Source organism: Sphaeramia orbicularis, chromosome 22 (assembly GCF_902148855.1).
Source record: "Sphaeramia orbicularis chromosome 22, fSphaOr1.1, whole genome shotgun sequence".
In the NCBI taxonomy this organism is placed as follows: domain Eukaryota; kingdom Metazoa; phylum Chordata; class Actinopteri; order Kurtiformes; family Apogonidae; genus Sphaeramia; species Sphaeramia orbicularis.
Window position 1 is genome coordinate 13,755,707 of NC_043978.1, and position 23,792 is coordinate 13,779,498.

At 37.7% G+C, this 23,792-nt stretch overlaps 1 protein-coding gene across 3 annotated transcripts in view; it reads right to left on the reverse strand.

Moving 5' to 3' along the window:
- Positions 1-284: 284 nt before the first annotated feature.
- LOC115413784 (neuroblast differentiation-associated protein AHNAK) overlaps positions 285-23,792 on the reverse strand; it is a 39,724-nt gene continuing 16,216 nt past the window's right edge. For 2 of the 3 annotated variants that reach the window (XM_030126871.1, XM_030126872.1), the window contains exons 2-7: positions 17,405-17,454; positions 15,142-15,240; positions 14,168-14,281; positions 13,924-14,077; positions 12,777-12,937; positions 285-12,691 (exon numbers count right to left, since the gene is read on the reverse strand). In XM_030126871.1, coding sequence (XP_029982731.1) covers positions 1,748-12,691; positions 12,777-12,937; positions 13,924-14,077; positions 14,168-14,281; positions 15,142-15,240; positions 17,405-17,454 — 11,522 coding nt within the window. In that variant the 3' untranslated portion in view covers positions 285-1,747. The remainder of the gene's footprint in view (positions 12,692-12,776; positions 12,938-13,923; positions 14,078-14,167; positions 14,282-15,141; positions 15,241-17,404; positions 17,455-23,792) is intronic. The other variant, XM_030126873.1, reaches the window with a different exon arrangement.

Genomic DNA, 23,792 nt, shown 5'->3' on the forward strand with positions numbered 1-23,792 from the left:
TAAATCAACACAATATTTATGTTCATCGCCATGTTTATGGAATGACTTCTTGTATAATCTCACGACAATAAATAAACAAATTATCGCATTTGTGATTTAATGGAAAAACTGACATTAAGCACTTCTGTTTTTTCGACATTTAGTAAATATTGGTAATGTTTTGCGCAGATGTCCAATAGAAAAGTGACTAGTGTCTGTTAAAATCAATAAAACACAAAGACCAGACTAAACAGGAAACAAAGACAGAAATACAGAAGAGTCATCACCATCTTTAGAAAAGTTTAGCATATAATAATATTTCTTTATTTGTTTATAACTTTGCAAACATTCAGTTAAAGCTTACATCAGAGTCAGAATACAAATAGGAGCAGTAATTAAATAAAACTCCAGACGTCATTAAAAGCTATTTACACAGCAGGTTCAATATTAGCACTTTGTACAGTGATATTGAAGAGAACATACAGTTGGTAGATTTTTAGTCATAGCAAAGTAGGTTCTAAGCAAAATATTAATAAAAATATAGTTGCGGCGTTACACTTCTTGTACACTTTGCCTTGTTTTGCTACTGTTTCTTTACACGTTAGCGACAGCGATAAGAATTCCTTGGTGATACATGTATGCAGTTTGTCTATGTACGTCTACTACTTCATAGTACTTCTGGTGTTTTTTACTGTGATCTTTACAGGGAAATTATTGTAAACATACTTTGGAATGTCAGTAACATTGATTGATTTTTGCAACAGTCTTGTTCAGATTTTTTGCGTGATTTTTTTTTTTTTCAATGAAATGCAGCAGTGATTATTATCTGATAAAGTACAAGAATATCAGATTGATGCTGTGTAATAACAACGGTAGAACAACAAAGACCTCGATAAATTCCAAAAGCAAAATACATGGCTTACTTAAGTTCTGTACCATAAGCATGAATATTTGGTAAAGCCCTGTTGTAGTTTGATATAAGGGCACACACACATCTTATTAACACTTAGTACATTTTCAGTGTGGATTACATGAATCCATGTCTTTACAGGTCGACAGCCATCACTGGAAGCTGACGAATTCATCCTTGTGTAAAAAGTGAGTAGTTTTTTGTTAGTTTTTTTTTATGTGTAGCTAATATCATCTCAGAACATCACAAAGCATTTCTAATAAAACCATGTTGAGAAACAAACAAGTACAAAAAACTGTATCCTTCAAAGGCACAGCCCTACCTTTTGTTTTCGCTCTGTTCTATATAAATTAATTCGGCTTGTCGTGACAATTTTCTCACAAATGTCCTGAATAAATCACCCTGCCCATTTGCAGGTGTTTTGTACAGAATTCTGGCAAAATTTAAGGTTGAGGTTAAGTTTAAGTTTTAAGTTGGTTAAGTTTATTTTCAGGTCAAATGATGTTTCCCACATTAAATTTTGAGATGTTTTATCTTAATGTGAATTTCATACATGTAGCTTATCTTGGCTAAAGAAAAAGCAGGGATTGTAAACCTCAGCCGTTACAAAAACAGTTCTGTAGAATATTGCATAACATAGGAATTACAGGTATTTTTTGGTATTTGTGTTGTGTATTTGTTCAACTGGTGTATCCATTTCATCAAATCAAATTATTTGTTGGGGCATTAATAAAACAGGCTTTGTTTCTTTGTTAGTTCCGACAGGATATTAGCTCCGTAGTTTTGTTTCTAGTCTTTCTAGAAAGTTGTAACAATGAACAATGAAGAATTTTAATTCTAGATGAACTTCGTATTGTTTTACTTCTCAGCTCCGTCAAAAAACTTCATTTTGTCAACGTGAACAGAGTCTTTTAATCGCTGAATGGAAGTAGCCGTTGCATCCGAGATGGGCTCAGCTGTGTTCAATACACGTGTAATTTGTTTTGTAATAACGACTGTCTCTTTGCTTTCACTCGATGTTTGCTTGACTAAGTGCTTCTGCGTGAACGTCGTCTTACTGCTTTGCGAGCCTGTCACCGTCCACGACGCGCCTTCGTGAGATTTCAGTGGAATTCCCTCAGCTGCCTGGATTTGGAGAGCAGTTAATATAGTGGCATGCTGTGCTTCTGGTGTTGCTTGTATATTCGATTTAATCATATGAATCTTTCCAGAATCCAGTTTGAGAGTGTCTTCGGATGACGACGAAACTCCCGATGACAGAATGGTGATTTTCTCAGGTAAGTCGGGTTCGACTGAGATGAGCTCCGTTCTTGTAGTAGAAGTAATGATGTTACCATGCATCTCTCCAAGCCCCATAGCTGCATCAGGATCAGAGTATTTGACAGTTACTTTGGTTGGGGAGGATGATGACAAGCCAATGTGTTCACTGGTCATTGCAGAGCTAATATCAGCAAAGGCTTCTGATGACTGAATTGAACAGGTTGGACTTATTTCCTCATCTCCTGTTTCACCTGCTGGACTCTTTTCACTCTTGCTCTCCTCTTTTTTAGAAGTCTTAGCAGCTTCTGTTGGAGAGGATAGTCCAAATTTAGGGAATTTGAACCACCCTGTCCGCTCAGGGCTTTTTACAGTGTCTTGCGTTGTCTCCTTTTCCTTTGCTTCTGGTTGCTTTTCTTTGAGATCTTCAGGTTCGTGGACTTCCTTTTGCTTTTCAAGACTTTCCTCCTCTGGTTTTGGAACATCAAATTCAACATCAATGCTCTTGAGAATTTCACCAAATGATGTCAGAGTTAACTTTGGTGATTTAGTCTCCTCTTTTGGCTCACCATCCTGATCTTCTTTAGTTTCAGTGCCAGGAACTTGTTCTTCTTCAGATTTAGCTCTTGAGAAGCCAAGTTTGGGCATTTTGAATGATGGTAACTTAAATTTACTTGGGGAACCCTGACCTGCACCAACAGCCTCATCCTTTGGTGTTTCAGAATCTGGCGTTGCTGCTTTGGACGTATCCGTTTTAATTTCCAGACTTGGACCTTTTATGTTGACAGTAGCATCCTTAGTTGTTTTGATATCAATAGTTGGGCCCTCAGCTTCAAGAGTGGGTGTGGTAATGCTCATTGCACCTTCATCTTTAGATATTTTAAGTTTCAAATTATCAGTATCAGTTTCTTTGATTGTATCGTTTTCTTCTACTGTGGCACCAGCTGTTGCACCTCCAAATTTTGGCATTTTGAAGACTGGCATTTTAAATTTCAATGGCGATCCTGCTACATCTTTTGCCTTGGCATCACTCTCAGGAGCTTTTGCCTCTATTGATGCGTCTTGGACTTCAGCTTCAGGGAGTTTAACCTCTGCTTTAACTTCTGGCAGTGTAAGTTCTACATTTTTTTGAGATGCTTGGAAATCAATTTCAGGTCCTTTAACTTTTGGTAGTCCAATGCCAAACTTTGGCAGTTTGATCTTGCTTCCTTGTCCATCATGTTCAGTTTCAAGCTCAGGGGATTTCATTTCAGATTGTGTTACCTTAACATCTACCTCTGGAAGAGAAACGTCAACAGCTGGAACATCACCACTGACTGCTGGATCTTTAACACTTGGCTTTGAAAAAGAAAATCTTGGTAGTGAAAACTTTCTTTTGTCAGGTTCTGCTACAGATGGCCCTTCCACTGAAACAGCAACAGAAGGTGCTTTAACTTCAAGATCTGGAGGACAAACTTCTGCTTTGATCTCAGGTAATGTTACTTCACCTTCGAGGTTGACACTAGCATCTGGACCTTTAGCACCTTGTTTTGAAAATGAAAACCTTGGAAATGTCCAGCTTGGTCTTTTCATCTTAGCATCAACTTCTGTAGGGACATCTGGTAGAGATACTTCACTGTCTTTGATGCCAACATCAGGAAGTTTGGCTTCCACATTAGCTTCTGGTACTGGGACATTGACGTCTTTCTTTGACACACTTAAATCAATTTCTGGTCCTTTAACTTTTGGTATTGAGATACCAAAACCTGTCATTTTAATTTTTGATGGAGATCCTTCAACATTCACTGTTTGAGCATCAGCTTCTGGAACTTGAGCCTTGGCTTCTGGGACTTTGCCGTCTTTTGTAGTAACACTTATATCAATTTCAGGCCCCTTGACTTTCGGCATTGAAATGCCAAACCTTGGCATTTTAAACTTGCTTCCTGAAACATCAGCTGCTTTAGTTTCCACATTTACAGATGGACCTTCAGTGTCAATACTGGGTGCTTTAATTGAAGCTTCGCCTTTAGGTACTTTTACCTTTGTCTCTTCAATTTTAACTTCCTTGTCTACATCAGGAGCTTCTACACTAACTCCAAGTTTGGGTAATTTCATTGTTGGCATTTTAAATTTTAATGGTGATCCTTCAGCACTCCCCGTTTCAACTTCAGCCTGTGGAACTTCAGCCTTCGCTTCTGGGACTTTGACACTACTGTCTTTTGTAGTTACACTTACATCAATTTCAGGCCCCTTCACTTTTGGCATTGAAATGCCAAACCTTGGCATTTTAAACTTACTTCCTGAAACTTCTGCTCCTTTTGTTTCTACATTTACAGATAGATCTTCAGTGTCAATACTGGGGGCTTTAATTGAAGCTTTGCCTTTAGGTACTTTTACCTTTGTCTCTTCAATTTTAACTTCCTTGTCTACATCAGGAACTTCTACACCAACTCCAAGTTTGGGTAATTTGATTGTTGGCATTTTAAACTTAAGTGGTGATCCTTCAGCACTCCCCGTTTCAACTTCAGCCTGTGGAACTTCAGGCTTGGCTTCTGGGACTTTGACATTGCCATCTTTTGTAGTAACACTTAAATCAATTTCAGGCCCCTTGACTTTTGGCATTGAAATGCTAAATCTTGGCATTTTAAACTTACTTCCTGAAACTTCAGCTCCTTTTTTTTCTACATCTACAGATTGACCTTCAGTGTCAATACTGGGTACTTTAACTGAAGCTTCCCCTTTAGGTAGTTTCACCTTTGCCTCTTCAATTTTAACTTCCTTATCTACATCAGGAGCCTCTACACCAACTCCAAGTTTGGGTAATTTCATTGTTGGCATTTTAAATTTTAATGGTGATCCTTCAGCACTCCCCGTTTCAACTTCAGCCTGTGGAACTTCAGCCTTCGCTTCTGGGACTTTGACACTACTGTCTTTTGTAGTTACACTTACATCAATTTCAGGCCCCTTCACTTTTGGCATTGAAATGCCAAACCTTGGCATTTTAAACTTACTTCCTGAAACTTCCGCTCCTTTTGTTTCTACATTTACAGATAGATCTTCAGTGTCAATACTGGGGGCTTTAATTGAAGCTTTGCCTTTAGGTACTTTTACCTTTGTCTCTTCAATTTTAACTTCCTTGTCTACATCAGGAGCTTCTACACCAACTCCAAGTTTGGGTAATTTGATTGTTGGCATTTTAAACTTCAATGGTGATCCTGCAGTACTCCCAGTTTCAACTTCAGCCTGTGGAACTTCAGCCTTGGCTTCTGGGACTTTGACATTGCCGTCTTTTGTAGTAACACTTAAATCAATTTCAGGCCCCTTGACTTTTGGCATTGAAATGCCAAACCTTGGCATTTTGAACTTACTTCCTGAAACTTCAGCTCCTTTTGTTTCTACATCTACAGATAGACCTTCTGTTTCAACACTGGGTGCTTTAATTGTAGCTTCCACCTTAGGTACTTTCACCTCTGCCCCTTTAATTTTAGTGTTTTTGTCAACATCAGGACCTTCTATACTTACTTGGGGGCCAGTAGCTCCAAGTTTGGGTAATTTGATCGTTGGCATTTTGAATTTTAATGGTGATCCTTCAGAATTCCCAGTTTGAACCTCGGCCTCTGGAATTTCAGCTTTGGCTTCTGGGATTGTGACGTCAACATCTTTCTTAGTGGTACTTAAATCAATTTCAGGCCCTTTGACTTTTGGCAATGATATGCCAAACCTTGGCATTTTAAACTTACTTCCCTGAGCATCTAATTCCGCTTCTGGCATTTTAGTGTCTACGTCAGGTTTTTTGACCTCCACTTTTCCTTCTGGAAGAGAAACGTCAACATCTGGGAGATTGGCATCAACTTCAGCTTCTTTTGTGGCTTGTTTTGAGAATGAAATTTTAGGTAGTGAAAACCTTGGCTTTTTGAGTTTAATATCAATATCTGCAGTTGGCTGTCCTTCTACGGCAATCTCTGATGACTCTTTGACATCAATATCTGGAGACGGTATGTCTGTTTTGACTTCTGGTAATGCAACATCAACTTTAAGATTGACATCCGTTTCAGGGCTCTTAATGCTTGGTTTTGAAAATGAAAATCTTGGCAAGGTCCAGCTAGTTTTTCTTAAATTTGCATCAACTGAAGGCTCTGGGATGTCAGAATCAAGTTTGACTTCAGCTTTTACTTCGGGTAACTCTACATTTACATCCTTCTTCAACAAATTTAAATCTGTTTCATTAACTTTAATATCCTTATCCAAATCAAGTACTTCCACATTGACCTGTGGTGCAGTGACTCCAAATTTGGGAAGTTTGAATGTTGGCATTTTAAATTTTGATGGAGAGCCTTCAACATTGCTTGTCTGAACCTCAATTCCAGGTGCTTTAATATCCACTTTAGCAGAAGTGTCTTTCAATTCAACATCAGGGAGTTGAACTTCAGCTGTGGCTGCTGGTAGTGTGGTGTTTACATCGATGTCAGGTGCTTTCATTTGAGATGCAGTAAAACCAAGACTTGGCAGTTTAAATTTGCCTCTTTTTCCTTCAAGTTCAGTCCCGGACATTTTTATATCAACTGATGGAGTATCAGTTTGGATGGAGGGTGGTGCAATTTGAACAGAAAGAACCTCTTCAGGGATTTTAACATCAGCTCCATCCATTTTTATGTCTTTGCTAGCGTCTGGTACATCCACAGTGACACTTGGAGCAGTCACACCAAACTTTGGTAGTTTGAATGTTGGCATCTTAAATTTTGATGGAGATTCTTCTCTATCCTTTGTTGCAACTTTGATCTGAGGTGCTGTAATTTCCACTTCAGGTCCTTTAAGTTCAACATCAGGGAGCGTAACTTCAGCTTTAGATTCTGGTAGTGTCACATCAACATCTTTCTTGGATAAACTTAAATCGATTTCAGGCCCTGAAATCTTTGACATTGTGATTCCCAACTTTGGCATTTTAAACTTGCCTCCTTGTCCATCAACTTCACCGTCGCCCTCTGGCAGTTTCATATCCATTTCACCGCCTTTCACTTCCACCTTTCCTTCTGGATGTGCAACGTGCCCATCTGGACCACTGATATCAACCTCTGGCCCTTTAATACTTGGTTTTGAAAAAGAAAATCTGGGCAGTGAGAACCTTGGCTTTTTAAGTTTTGCATCTATCTCAACACCTTCTGGATGTTCTATTACTACACCACTCAAAGGCTCCTTGACTTCAATCACTGGTTCAAGAACTTCTCCTTTAACTTCTGGCGCATCAACATCTTTCTGTGGCACTGATATGTGCATGTCAGCCCCATCAATGTTAATATCTGTGTCCATTTCAGGTACTTCTGCACTCACGTTAGCAGCTGTAGACCCAAATTTAGGTAACTTGAACGTAGGCATTTTGAATTTTGATGGCGATCCCTTCATACTGCTTACTTGAGCTTCAATCTCAGGAGCTTTCACTTCAACTTTTGCAGAATGGTCCTTTAGTTCTACTTCAGGGAGATTGACATCAACCTTAGCCTCTGGTAGTGTGACATCACCATCTTTTTTTGATGAGCTTAGGTCAATTTCGGGTCCTTTGACTTTTGGCATTGAGAATCCAAACTTTGGCAATTTGAATTTGCTTCCCTGTCCTTCAAGTTCAACATCCGTCTCCAAGGGTTTTGTTTCAACATCAGGTTTTTCTATGCCCAACTTTGTTTCTGGTACCACAACTTCTGCTTTTCCAAGACTGAGGTCAACTCTTGGAACTTCTGGAAGTTTGACTTCTGCTTTTGGCTCTGGTAATGTGATATCTGCATCTTTCTTTGATAGGTTAATCTCAGGACCTTTAACTTTAGGCATGGAGAAACCAAAACTTGGCAATTTAAATTTGGAAGGTGATCCATCTGTTACTTTACCTGAAACTTCAATTTGAGGAGCTTTAATTTCTGCCTTAGGATCTTTTAATTCAACATCAGGGAGGTTAACATCTGCTTTGACTTGTGGTAGTGTGACATCTCCATCTTTCTTTGAGAAGCCAAGATGAAATTCTGGTCCTTTTACTGTTGGCATTGAGACATCAAACTTGGGCATTTTGAACTTGCCGCCTTGACCTTCAGCTTCAATGTCTGCTTGCAAAGGTTTAACTTCCAGTTCAGGTTTCTCAAGTTTGATCTTTGCTTCTGGAAGTGAAATATCTGCTTTTCCAAGATTAACATCAACTCCAGGGGCCTCTGGTAGTTTTACATCTTTTTCTTTCTTTGATAGGCTTAAATCTATTTCAGGCCCTTTTACTTTTGGCAGTTTGATTCCAAACTTTGGCATTTTGAATTTTCCTTCATTTCTATCAATTTGTACTTCACCTTCAGGTGGTTTCATTTCCACAGAAATTTTTGGGGTGTCTGGAGGCTGGACTTCGACTTTAGCGTCAGGTACTGTGACATCAATTTCTTTCTTTGATAAGCTTAAGTCAATGTCAGGTCCTTTGACTTTTGGCATTGAGAATCCAAACTTTGGCAATTTGAATTTGCCCCCTTGTCCTTCAAGTTCAACATTAGTCTCCAAAGGTTTTATTTCAACTTCAGGTTTTTTAATGTCCAGCGTTGCCTCTGGTACCAAACCTTCTACTTTTCCAAGACTGACATCAACGTTTGGAGCTTCTGGGAGTTTGACTTCTGCTTTTGGCTCTGGTAATGTGATATCTGCATCTTTCTTTGATAGGTTGATCTCAGGACCTTTAACTTTAGGCATAGAGAAACTGAAACTTGGCAATTTAAATTTTGAAGGTGATCCTTCTGTTACTTTACTTGACACTTCAATTTGAGGAGCTTTAATTTCTGCCTTAGGTTCCTTTAGTTCAACATCAGGGACGTTAACATCTGCTTTGGCTTCTGGTAGTGTGATATCTCCATCTTTCTTTGACAGGCCAAGATGAAATTCTGGTCCTTTTACTGTTGGCATTGACACATCAAACGTGGGCATTTTGAACTTGCTGCCTTGACCTTCAACTTCAACATCTGTTTGCAAAGGTTTAACCTCCAGTTCAGGTTTCTCAACCTTGATCTTTGCTTCTGGGACTGAAACATCTACCTTTCCAAGATTGACATCAACTCCAGGGGCCTCTGGTAATTTTACATCTTTTTCTTTCTTTGATAGGCTTAAATCTATTTCAGGTCCTTTTACTTTTGGCATCGATATTCCAAATTTAGGCATTTTAAATTTGCTTCCTTTCCCATCAAGGTCAGCATCTGCTGTTTTTACATCTAAAGATGGATCCTCAATCTCAACTCTGGGTGCGGTAATCTCAATTTTAGCACCTTCTTTAGGTGTTTTCAATTGTGCTTCCTTAATTTGAAGATCCTTATCAGGTACTTCTACACTAACACTAGGTGTTGAAGCTCCAAATTTAGGTAACTTGAATGTTGGCATTTTAAATTTCAAGGGTGATCCTTCTACATCCTTTACAGCACCTTTAATTTCAGGAGTTTTAATATCCACTTTGGCAGCAGGTTCAGGCATTTTAACTTCAGCTTTGACTTCTGGTAGAGTGGCTTCTACATCTTTCTTTGAGAGGCTCAAGTCAATTTCAGGCCCTTTTACTTTTGGCATAGTTATTCCCAACTTTGGCATTTTAAACTTGCCTCCTTGTCCATCAAATTCACCTTCGACTTCAGTTTTGACTGCCACCTTTTGCTCTGGAGCAGAAATATCAATATTTCCAAGTGAAATGTCAGTCGTAGGAATATCTGGGAGTTCCACTTCTGCTTTAGCCTCTGGTAGTGTAACATCTACATCTTTCTTTGACAAGCTTACATCAAATTCTGGACCTTTCATTTTTGGCATTTTGATACCAAACTTTGGCATTTTGAACTTGCTTCCTTGTCCTTCAAGTTCTATGTCTGTTTGCAAAGGTTTGATTTCTACTTCAGGTTTCTCAACCTCCATCTTCGCCTCTGGAATTGAAACATCTACTTTTCCAAGAGTAACATCAACGTCAGGAGCTTCTGGAAGTTTGATTTCTGCTTTAGCCTCTGGTAGTGTTACATTTACATTTTTCTTTGGCAAACTTGCATCAAATTCAGGACCTTTTATTTTTGGCATTTTGATTCCAAGCTTTGGCATTTTGAACTTGCCTCCTTGTACTTCGAGCTCACCTTCAGTGTGCAGAGATTTCATTTCCAACTCTGGCTTTTGGATCTCTATCTTTTGCTGTGGAACTGAAGCATCCAAGTCTCCTGGAGTAATATCAACCTCAGGGGCTTCTGGAAGTTTGACTTCAGCTCCAACCTCTGGTAGTGTCACATCTACATTTTTCTTTGACAAGCTTACATCAAATTCAGGACCTTTCATTTTTGGCATTTTGATACCAAACTTTGGCATTTTGAATTTGCTTCCCTGCCCATCATGGTCACCTTCCATCTGTAGTGATTTAATTTCAAATTCAGGTTGTTTAACAACCACTGTTTGCTCTGGACTAGAAACATTTACATATCCATCAGTCACCTCTGGGAGTTTTACGCCAGCGTGAGCATCAGGGAGTATGACTTCTGCATCTTTCTTTGATAGGCTTAAATCACTTTTAGGTCCTTTCACCTTTGGAATAGAGATGCCAATATTTGGCATTTTAAACTTGCTGCCCTTTTCTGGCGATTTTATCTGTGTTCCATCAATGTTTATATCAGAATCTAGATTAGGTACGTTTGCACTAATTTCTGTACTAACTTTTCCAGATTTGGGAAGTTTGGTCTGTTCATCAACGTGAATGCCAAAACTTGGAAGTCCAATGGTAACACCAATTTTTGATGGTGAAGCACTTGCTGAATCAATGTATTTCATGTCATCACTGGGAACTTCCATTTCACCCTTGATGTCAGGTACTTTGACTTCACTTGATACTCCATCACTTGGCTCCTTGCCTTTCCATACTTCAGTTTTTGACATTTTCACTTCTTGAAGGAATATTGTTCTTTGTCCTTGTACTTTATCACCTTTGAGATCCAGTTTTGGCAAGTCAATTCCAAATTCAGGGATTCTTATGTCTGGTTTTTCCACTCCAAAGCTTGGCATTGTTATTTTTGCCCTTCTTGATTTCTTATCCAGTTCTTTTGGGGAAGCTCCCAATTCATATTCAGCTGTGGTCTTGTCTGTGTCTGGTCTTTTAACATGTACTTTAGTCTCAATTATGAGTTCCTCTGAGGTTAAATCAGATGGTTCTGTCTTTGGCAGTTTGACTGTAGTCTTGGAAATTTCTGGGAAGACAGTTACATCAGACTTAGTCAAAACTGTGTCATGTTTTGTCTTGGTATCTACTAATTTAGTGGGTGTTTTTACTGATATTCTTTGTGCATTTGCATCTATTACAGTAATCTCTTCCGGAATAGGCATCCCAGAAGTGTCAACCTTAGGCAACTTATATCCAGGCAATTTTGAAACTGCCTCCTTTACACTGTCAACATCAATCAACAGTTGAACAGTTTCAGCTTGAATTTCCTCAGAAAAACTGGCTAGAGGAGCTTTAGGTTCTTTAATTCCTTTGCCTGTGGTTCTTTGAGACACATCCTCCATACCTGGAATCTCAATGTCTTCACGTTTTGGAAGTTGTGTTTTCGAAAGGTTGCTTTTTGAGAGCCTGTCATAAGGGTCGTCTTTCACTTGTGTGTTCTGCTCAATTTTAGTTTCTGCTTCCCCAACACTTACACTCATTTTTTGTATGCTTTCCTCAGTGACCATATCTCCTAGGCTTACTTTAGGCAGTTTGAATCCTGCTTTTTGTTCCTTTCCTTTCAGTGTTTTTTCTTCCCCTTTCTGTGTGGTCTTGCATATAAGTGGTACATCCAGTTCCACCTTTGGTACATGTAATTCCATCTGTGCTTTTTGAGGACTGGCATCAGTTGCTGGTTGATCTGTTTTTCCTTGTTGATCTGTGGCATCAAAACTGGCCCCCATTGTTTTCAGCCTTTTCGGTGAGGATTTAGCTTTTTGCTTGTGTGATTTATCCTTCCCCAAAATTTTAATTTTTAAGTCAGACCTTTCCTTCTTCTTCTTCTTGCCATCAGGGGATGTGGTTGCAGAGGGAGTCTCTTGGTCAGCCAGAGCCACAGTGAGATCTGCTGTTTTCAAAGTGCTGTCTATACAGATGAGTTCCACTTTGTGTTTTTCATTTGACTCTTGATCATCAACTTTTCTCTGCTCTTCTGTCACATAAATGTCATGTGTAGGGCTTTCAAAGCCTTCAGGAGACATTAAGTCTGATGATTCTTGTGTGTGATGAATGTGAGCGCTACTGATCTGCTCAGTTGTTGGCATGTCTGTGTCTTGTTCCTCAGAAGAACTTATACGACCCCTCTTTGTCAGGGTCGGAAGCTTCATCTTATGCCTCTTTTTACCTTTTAGAGCATCCTGAGATTTTATCGGCGACTCTGTATCACTTGTGGTTGGACTGAGCTCTAGTTTCCTCTGCTCATCAGCCTCCGAGGAGCTGTGAGACCTTGTGAAACGAGACTTCCGTCCTTTACCAAATGAGGGAAACTTAGGCCACGAAATGCGGGCATCGCCTCGTCTTTTTGTTTTTCCTTGTTCCCTCATCTCTGGAACGTTGGCATCATCCTCCTGTTGACAGAAATGTAAAATATGACTTTCCACCCCAACATCAGTTATCACAAAGAATGTGAGTAGATACTGTAAGAATAGTTACAGGGATGACGTCAGACTCGATGGTTGGTTCAGTCTCGACGATGTCTGGTTTGCGTTTCAAGCAGAGTTTCATCTTATAACCCTGAGCATGCTCCAGAATCTGAATTGCATCTTCATACGACACATTTTCAAAATACACTGTAGCACTCAGAATCTGGTCACCTGTGGAAAAGAGAGTAAAATATTCAGATTCACTCACATAACAAACTTCAGTTTTTCTGTGACTGTCTGACATATAAGATAAGATAAGATAAGATAAGATAAGATAAGATAAGATAAGATAATGCCCTTATTATCCCACAATGGGGAAATTGCATTTGTGCACATTTAACTGAGCATATTTAATCATGATACCATCAATGAATTATTAATACGTTATTGACTAGAACATGATCGCTGATTTATTGTTTCATCAGGCACTGGTCGGGTGTTTAATAAACTATTAGTATCAATAGAACTTTGGGTGATAGTGGCTAATATTTATTATCAGGCTTCTTACCCTTTAGGAACATTAATAGTTAAAAAAAAAAAATTAAAAAGTTATTGTATAGTTTCATTTTGATATTCAGTCCAACAGGTATTTTCGTGTAATACGGTTAAAGATGGTTCATTTTCTGTTGTACAAGTATATTAGCATTAGTACATGATAGTATATTATTGATAAAGAAATAGCATAATAATACGCAGTATAATATTGTTATAGTGTTGGTTTTTCACTTTGCATTTTAAGCAGCCCTAGCTTGCGGAAATGACCTGGAATTTAAATAATTCATTCCTCTTTTAAATCAGGTAATAAAAGCCATAATAGACACATAAAATATTAATATTAACTACCACATTTAAAAACTCAGTGTGTAATATTTAGTGGCATGAAGGTCCCTATTTTGTAACTGTGATCCAGTAAATGTTTGTAAAGCAGTACGGAATAAAAAAAATTAAATCAGCATTATCATTAGATTTTCCAAGCAGTGTCTCAGTGGTTTTGTCTCATAAATGTGAATTTTATCTTGTATTCTACACATATAACGACTTTATGCTTATATTTAAGACAAAACCTATCTCTGCATGTGTTTTTATGTAGGACCTAAGGCTGCCTTTTGTCTGTGAAACTTCTGAAGTTTATTGTTGGCCGGAGTTCTGTATGTTACCCTGTTTTAGCTGCAGACTTTTGGAGGCAGGTGACTCTGGTACCACATCCTTTATAAAGATTCCGTCTTTCCCTCCGCCGCCGTAAACAAGACCCTCTGCACATCCATCTTTGGCCGTTTTCACAATCACCCCCGACTCAGGGCTGTGAACCTCCTGTCAGCACATCAAAACAGAGATTATTTTACTTTACTTGAGCTCCTTTCTGCTGCATCACGGCCTGAAGGCATCCGCTGAATATCTCACCTTCAGTTTACTCATCTTTGGAGTCGAGCGCTTGTCAAATATGGAACCGAGCCCAGACTTTTTTGCTTTCTTTCCGCTTCCACTTTTTTGGTATGGGTCATGCTCCGCTTCACACTAAGAAAGAAAGGGAATTATTAGTATTTATTATTCTGAGTCACATGTAATTGTGCTGTTGTTGATTTGGTGGTGGAATATAAATCAGATGTTTTATTTCAGTAGGAATTTGAGGTATTTGAAGACGCATCTATCTGCTTTTAATACAAGTGTGTGACCTAATTGTTTTATCTTCTGGTTGTGTTTTTAATCCTATTTATCCTGGTACTGTATATCAGTTTTAGTATATCTTGTATTTATTCTTATTTTACTAGTTTTAGCATATCTTGCATTTGTTTCTATTGTACAGCACTTTGGACACTTTGTGTAGTTTTAAATGTGCTATAGAAATAACCTTAACCTTGATTTATGTTTTCCTTAAGTGTTTATATTTTTTGGTACTTTATACTTCTGCTCCACTACATCCTAACATAAAACAATGTTATTAACATTAAAAAATGCTAATTATTCATCATCGCCCTATTGTCTGTAGCATCACCATGCAGTCAGCACCACATATCCCTTTTTAGCTTAACAAGGCAGAATATTTTCTCACAAATATTAAAAATCAACACATTTAGCGATAAATTGGTTTTAACTGGACAGGAAGAAAATGAAAATATGTAAAAGGAAATAAAACTGTTAGATAAATGGAATAAAAGGTACAACATTTGCCTCTATATATAGTGGAGTGAAAGTACAAAGTAGCAGAAAATGGAAATATTGAAGTGACGTATCAATATTTCCAATCTGTGGTTAACTGTATTTATTTATAGTCTTTAACTGCATGTCTGATTTACTGCTTAGACTCCTGATTGTTCCAGTAATCTGTTGTTCATTTTGTGTGTGTGATTGACAGATTTGTGCTTCGTCTGTACCACCTTCTCACTGTCAAATTTTTCCGGATACTCCTCGACGGGAGACGATCCTTGAGGGCGTGGTCTCTCCCCCTCAGTGAACTGAGATGGCTCGTCACATATCTGCAACGACAGATGGTCAGTCAACAGCCGCACTGTCACATGAACGCTCAACGCAAGAATGTCTCCGCCGGCAATTCAGATTCGACTCAGTTTCAGTCAGACATTTCCTGTTTTTCAGTGTTAGAATCTCATTTAGCTGTACCTTCAGCGCCGACAACAAAGGTTTGATGAAAGCTGGATCTGAAAATGTGAAATAACAGCGATTCGAGCCAAAGTCAGAAGTGATTCACAGTATGACTGTTTGGCACTCAATAATTGTCACATCAGTTGTTTCAATGGAACGTTTGGCAGTGAAGGCCTGTCTGTTGGTCCATCACTTTGATACAGAGTGAAATATCTTAACAACTGTTCGATGTTCTGCCATGAAATTTTATACAGACATTAATTGTCTGTAGAAGATTAACAGTTGGTAGTGATCCTCCAACAACTGATATTGGCCACCAGAAGGGCACATTTTCCAACTGACAGACACTTTGACAAATGAAAGACTCAGCTGTAAAAACTGCAACAGAGCTTTGATGACAATCATTTATGAGGAACTAGTGTGGAAATAAATTACAGCCAGTGGTAATTAATGTCTGGGTACATGGATTATTGTATTATTATTAGTACCAAATACTTCAGGCTGTAAGAAGTTGAACTACAGGGAAATATTTACCTTGGTTAAGTTAAGATAAATATTATATTATACAAGGAAATTCTTCATCTTAATCTTCATGTTATCTGCATAAAAATATCTCTGTTATTTGAGGTAAGGTAATGTCAGGCTGTAGAATTAACACCTGCCACATGCTAAATAAATGTAAGTTTCACAAATAAAGAAATCATCAGCCACCAGAAAGGTAATATGAAAAATATTCAATAATGTCAGATATCTGATAATATACTTATAAAAATGTTGCAACAATAATTTCACAACAACATTTTTAATATTAATTACACAGAAATGAACTAAGTTTTTTCACTCAATATGTTTTCATTTATTTAGTTAGATAGTTAGGATTAGTTATCACTGCAGTAACATCTGTAGGTCTGCACAGACAACAAAACGATCAGCATGAAGACAAAGACAACAAAGACATGTGATCAAATAAAATCCAATACAACCAAGTCATTGCCAATAAAAATGCAATGCAACTGAGTGGAAAGTTTCAAGAATACCAAGTAAAAACAGTAAATTTATACCTTTTGTTCCATGTCATTTGTACAATAATGGATAAAACTGTCCTGCACTGTTTTAGAAGATCACTCTTAAAGTTTACATTAAAAATTGTTCAGTTTATTTTGTGGTCTACAATTGGTAGTTTGGGGTTTTAGGGGTAAAGTACACAAAAAATGGTAAAAATCACTTGAAATACTTCATAAATATGAATGTAGCTGAAGTACCACCAAAGCATATTAAAATGTAGTGTAGTGTATATATTAAATGTAGTGCTGTCATGTTAGCCCTATTGGCCCGCCCGTGGGCCGGAAAAATTATACTAATATTCATCTACTATAAAAATATAATAAATCAGGACAATGGATGTTTTTTTTTCAACTTTTGCTCAAAGTTCAGACCCTAATGTTAATAAAGGTACATCAAAAGTGTATTTTAGTGGAAACTTTAATGTTCAAACATGATTTTTAATCTTTGTGGGGTGAAATATACGCTATTAAAAATCTCCGACACGAACAATTAACTTATGCATATCATCGTCAATCCAGCCGAAAAAAACAGGCGAGGATAAAAAATTCTAATTTCTCTTTTAGTTTGTTACAGTTTACTCAGGCATAGTAATAGATACAATATTTTAAACAATGGGAATAGATTCTGTGAGGTCTCTAAATGTCCATAGACACCAAGAACATCCATATGAACCTTATTATTGTGAAGTAATTCTTCATTTACTTTGGGTATGTCTTTTTAGGCGTTTTCCCCTGAAAATATGGTCAGGGTTAAACAGGTTAATTATAATAATCACTAACCTTCAAACAGAATCTAAAAGCAGTACACATAATGACTAAAGTATAAAGTAAAATGAAGAGAACTGTGGAGTTTGTCAGTGAACACAGACTGGAAGATAATCGCCAGAAATAAACCAGAAATATGCTTTTGATTTTTGTCTGATGTAGTTATACTGATTTATAACAAATTAGAGGAATTGGATATGAAGTCACTTACTGAATCGTCCTCTGTCCCCGGTTCTGGTCCTCTCAGCCTCCGACCAGCTGCTGTTCATAAAGAAACACACAAATAACACATGAACACCAACGTCATATGTGTTCGACATCTGTTTATTGCAGCGGTATTTTAACAGGCCACACAACTTAATTACACCGAGCTGCAAGTTGATGGAAGTTAAATAGAAAATTGTATTAAGCAGTTTAGGCCTAAGTCACAGACTTCATTCAGTGTAAACTGCAAAACTGCAAATAAACAACCAGCAAAAAAAAAGAAATCATACTTATAACTTTAACCCTTCAGCTCCTGAGACATGATTCAAGGTAAAGGTGCTGCTGTGAACTGTCATCTGTTTCAGGTTCATTAAAGCTGCCGTGAGTATGTGTTTGTGTTCCTTTTCTTTAGTGGTTTTGTTTTACTGTGTGTTGTAGGGTCAAAACAGGTGGAATAACAGGAAAAGACAAAGAGAGGAACTGAAGTTTGAGAGGTTTGGACTAAATAAGACACTCAGAATGTATATCAGTAAGAGATTTACGATGTTTAATATGAACTGTGAACTGGAACACACTGAACAACAACAACGATTTGAATTTGGGCCCAGTAGTTTTTGTTTTGGACTCTTTTTTAATAAATCAGTCCAGCTACTTTTTGACACGTGGTTGAACTCCATAAAGCAGTTATACAGTCAAAACTCAGCAAAAACACTGTAAAAAGATATGTAAAATCACGACAATGCTACAAACAACAGTAAAAACAAAAAAACGATGTTAAAAAAAAAGTCTAAGCTGTATATTTTTATAGTGAGTCCGTCTCACTCACTGCTCTGTGTATTGCCCTCCATTCCACAGAGAGCGGTGGATGCACTGAGCATGCTCAGATGTCTATGGAAAGAACAAAGTCTGTTCTATCTGCACGCGTTAAAAATTTTGTTATTGAGCAAAAGATTGAATTTTTATGAATATTTCAAATAAATCATACATACAGAACACTCACCACAGACACGTCAGGAGTTAAAGGGTTAAAAACACAGAAATTAAATCAAATGTAGTAAATTTAAACTGCACACAGCATTAGTTGCTTTTCCACTGACCCTCAGTTTGTGCAATTATAACTTGTGCATAAAAATTTACCTAATGGAAAACAACAACAATTTCGCCAATACTCTCGTTTTTCGATTAAAAGTTTTTGTGCCAGCAAGAGGGGGTTTTTTGGGTGTAGCGCAATTGGTATATCACACAGAACTGCAATGGAAAGACCTTTTTCGGCAACTAGAGTCACTTGAATAGTTTTAAAAGAAAGATGGCGCGGTATGTGTGGTAGAGGTAAGATCGGGCCTAAAAAATCCAGCCCGACCCGACCCAGGCCCGCGGGTATTAAAGCCCGACCCAGCCCGAGCCCGACCAATTAACTTGATTTGCAGGCCCGAGCCCGAAGCAAACCTGAAATTTCATATTTTATTTGTGAGGACTCAGGAGGAGGAGGGGTGATTTATGATAACAAATTAAAGCCTGTCTTTTGTAACGAAATCTAAGTTAAACAGAGAGAAGCCCAGCCCGGCCCGACCCGACCCGAACGTAATGATTGACATTTTAGGCTTGGGCTTAAGATCTTACCTCTAATGTGTGGACACACCAGGAAACAGAATCATTTTTTAACTTAGTACAGAATAGAGGGGTAATATATAATAATAATGAATATATCTGTAAATCAACATGATATTTAAGTTTTTCATCATGTTTATGGAATGACTTCTCATGTCATCTCGCGATAGTAAATGAACAAATCATTGCATTTTTGATTTAATGGAAAAACCAACATTACGCACTTCAGTTTTTTTTTACATTTAGTAAATATCGGTAAAGATTTGTGCATATGTCCAATGAAAAAGCAACTCCTGATGCTTTGATTGTTTTAATTTAATTTTTTTGAATAAAAGTAACACACAAAACACTGCCCAACAGCAGAAGTTTTCTATATTCTGTGCAGTAAGCTGAAACCTCGCCCTGTCTGACTCCCAGTAGTTGTTTGGAGGCTCAAAGAGACACTGGAGCCGATGATGAGACTATTTAGAGTTCTTCCTGGCAATAATTCCCCCAGGGATCCACTGCCTCCGTCGTCTGTTAAGTGATCCAGCGCATCGATCTGCTCATGAGTCTCTGCAGCCTCTCAGCTCTTTAAGGCCGCCAAAAATGGAAAGTCTGACTCCCAACCAATCTGGTTAGACACTATGATTATTATTATGTCAGCACTGATATCTTGCATCCATCTGATTTGTTTCCACTTTGGAATCTAATTCATTCGGACCCACTGTAATAAAATACTTAGTGCACAGTTTATTAGTGGGAAAAAAAAGAAAATGCAGTTTAAGCGGTGTAAAATAAGAGTAAAAAGTATATTCTCTTAGATTAATCATCGAAAACTTATGATTAAAGGGTCATAATTTATTTAATTAAAAGTGAATCTGCAAACTTTCATTCTCTCCAAAACAGTAATTTTTTTTTTTTTTTTAGCTTTATTCAGTTTGACATTGTTGCAGAGGACAGTGTAGGCAATATACAGGGTGTATCAGAAAAAAGTAGACTCTCAGAAAAAACAACATAAAACCAAAATGCAAAGACATTTTGAAAATCTGCGTTGTGTTGGTAGGGGGTTAACATGTAATTCTTTTTTTCCTGTTTTACACATGCATGTAAAAGACAAATGGAACTTGTCATCCATGGCGACTGATCTCATATTAACCCTTACACTTCCATGGGCAGAAGACTTTTATTTTGCACAATTCAAATTAGCGTTGTTCACTGAAGTATGAAAATTTACCCAGGACACTGGTGTCAATCAAGGGAGAATTACATGGTCAGTAAACACATATGACCAGATTTTCAAAATGTCTTCGCATTTTGGTTTTATGTTGTCTTTTCTGAAAGTCTACTTTTTTCTGTTGCACCCTCAATCTGTTTATTATGCCATTATAACTGCCATTATCCACCTGTAGAATATGTTCATAGTATTTAAATTGTATAGAATGTTAATATCACGTCAATCTATATATTATGCCACTTGTACATCCGCCTGTATAATATATGAATAATCTGTACATTATAGCTCTACCACTTCAATTCTGTATATTGCAGTGTTTATTAATCTGTATATAACAATCTATATAGTATATAATCCATATAGTATATTTGTAGCACCCCAAAATCTATCCTGTATATTATGTACATAATGTCTACTAATTGCACTTCTGGTTAGGTGTTAAACTGCATTTCATTACCTTGTACCTGTACATGTGTAATGAAAATAAAGTTTAATCTAATCTAAAAATGTGTTAAAGGGGTCATATTTTGCTAAACCCACTTTTATTAGTCTTTGGTACATTTATTTGTGTATTTGGACCCTAATAGTTTATAAAGTTTGAATTTGAACCCTCCAGAGAAATGTTTTAAAATGCATAATTCCATTTAAAAAAAGCAAAATATCACTCCTTTAAACATAAGTTCAGCAATTTTGTGTCAACTATTCAATTATTGCATTTTATCAGGCACCCTCAAAAAACTGAATACAAACGACCTTTTGCTTATTAAAAAAAGCTATTTTAGATGAGCCACTAAAATCAAATTTTCATCAAGAGATGAAGAGAGAGAAGTTAACAGTAGATGTTGTCAGAAGTTTTCTAAAAATGCAGTTGCACGAAATCTTATGAGTCTAATTATTTCCCGTGTAGATAAAATGTTTGTAATCTTTGTGCAGCTGATTCGACTTGATTTGTTGACTGACGCCACATAGCAGTCTTTATGAGTCATGCAGAATGAAACCTACTGTGTCTACTATGAAAAAAAGTTGTTGAATTGTGTGTTAATTTAGATGTTCATGACGTCATTGAGTAGCTGTTCATAGTTGAGAAAATGTAGAATTAAATTATCCTGAATAATTCAAAACAAATACAAAGGAGGAGAGAATTCCCATCAAACAAAGGGGATCTGATTGGCTGTTAAATTACTTTCGGTGTCTGTCTGGTTGCTGATTGGTCGAGGTAAATGTTGTTCTCCACCAGTCAGTGATTACAATCTGGTTGTAGTTCAGGTCTGTCTTTGTATACGCTAATCTTCAACATACTTTTGTACAAATAAACAGTAGAATCTTTGCTCAGGACATCACTTCCTGAAAAATCTCCGTAACCATGGTAACTAGCCAGTTTTACCTCTACCAGTATTTACCAGTAATACCACTAACACCTACTGTGCTCTCTCCACCTTATCTGCATTGCATTATGGGATATTTAGGCTGACAAAGTATCCAGACTGTTATATTTACCTGGAAATAATATTAAATTCTCATACTACGGTTTCAGACATTAAAAAAAACCTTGTATAATGTTGTAGCTCACCAACTGGCAGTGTGTTAGTGTGGAAAGACTGAGATGGATTCATTAACTGAGAAATTTGTTGCTGTTTCTTTACAGACAGGGACTAAAGTCTTCCCAGTAGTTTAATGGATAATGTTTGTTTTTAGGGACGGCAAAAACACTGTATTTACTGGGAATTATTCTGTTATTTTTTTAACCTTTTCATGCTCCACCCTTATGAAACACAGCTTTACTTTGGAAGAACTGAGCTACATTGATCTCATAGGGCCACAAACATTTTACCAGTAATGTTTAGTAGACCTGCCGTCACATTTTTAAGTCATATTTTTGGCTAAATTGTGATATCTGTGTAACTTTACTATGGTGGCCCAGAGGTGCAACAGGCTAAAAAATTATCCACTAGACGAAAAAAATTATCTACTACAAGAAAAAAAAAAAGAGAACAGTCTAAAAAAATTATCCACTAGATGAAAAAAATTATCTACTACAAGAAAAAAAAGAGAACAGCCCAAAAAAATTATCCACTATAAGAAAAAAAAGAGAACAGCCTAAAAAAATTATCCACTTGATGAAAAAAATTATCTACTACAAGAAAAAAAAGAGAACAGCCCAAAAAAAATTATCCACTGTAAGAAAAAAAAGAGAACAGCCTAAAAAAAAAATTATCCACTAGATGTAAAAAAAATCCCCTATAAGAAAAAAAGAGACCAGCCAAAAAAATTATCCACCAAAAGAAAAAAAAAGAGAACAGGCGAAAAAAAAAATTATCTACTAGCCCAAAAAATTATTCACTATAAGAAAAAAAAGAGAACAGGTGAAAAAAATTATCTACTATGAGAAAAAAAAGAGAGCAGCCCAAAAAAATATCCACTATGAGAAAAAAAAAACATCATCCACCTTTTCAATTACGGGGGCGCTGTTTACCTGAAAGGTGCCTTGCTTTAAAATTAAGGCCACCACAAAAAATAAAAGGATAGGCTGAAAAATTTTTAGGCTTTCGGCTAATGTGGCTAATTCTAAGGAAGTACCCCACCGGAAGTGGAGGTCGTGCGCTAAAAAATAAAGTTATTTTAAAATATAGATATTTACATTAATATAGTTTGCAAAGCAGTTAAATGATTAAATACGGTTCCAGTGTCTGCTCAAGGTTAGGCATGGGCGTTAAATGGTTAAGGTTAGGGTTAAGGTATGGTTGGAGTTAGTTTTCAGTGGTAAATGCCCCTTGTGTGCACTGTGTGAAGGTTCGTTGCTAAGCTAATGCTAACGCGAAAAGTTGACGGCAACTTTGTGAACTACCAGTGCGAGTAAACAATTGTGTGATTACGGTGTTGAATTGTTCAACTGCCTGACATTCAATATCATTTTTGATGAATATTCACTACAAGAAGTTCTAAAATTATTTTATTTTGAGGAGGAGAAGAGGAGCTTCCTGTGGAGCTCCACTATCATGTCATCGCCCATTTGTTTGCATGTAGACCTCTCCTCCTCAACTCAAACGGAGTGTCTTCACTAACATTAGCTCAAGAAGGACATTTTGTGGAGATAAAGATGTCAGCCATGGTACGCGGTGCCGTGCTGGGGTACCTGGCACCGAGCTGTGGCACCGAGCTGTGGCGCCACAGCACCTGGCACCGAGCTGTGGTACCGCGGCACCTCGTGGCCCCAACCGAGGTGCCGCCCAACTGAGGTGCTGCCCAACCAAGGTGCCGCGGCCCCAGCCGAGGTGCCGCGGCACCAGCCGAGGTGCCACGGCACCTTGCGGCCCCAACCGAGGTGCCACGGCCCCAGCCGAGGTGCCGCCGAACCGAGGTGCCGCGGCACCTCGCGGCACCAGCCGTGGCGCTGCAGTGCAACGGCACGGTGCCAACCACTTGCCGTGGCACCGCGGTGCCGCAGCTCAGTGCCACAGCGTATTTAATCATTTAACTGCTTTGCAAACTATATTAATGTATATATCTATATTTTAAAATAACTTTATTTTTTAGCGCACGACCTCCACTTCCGGTGGGGTATTTCCTTAGC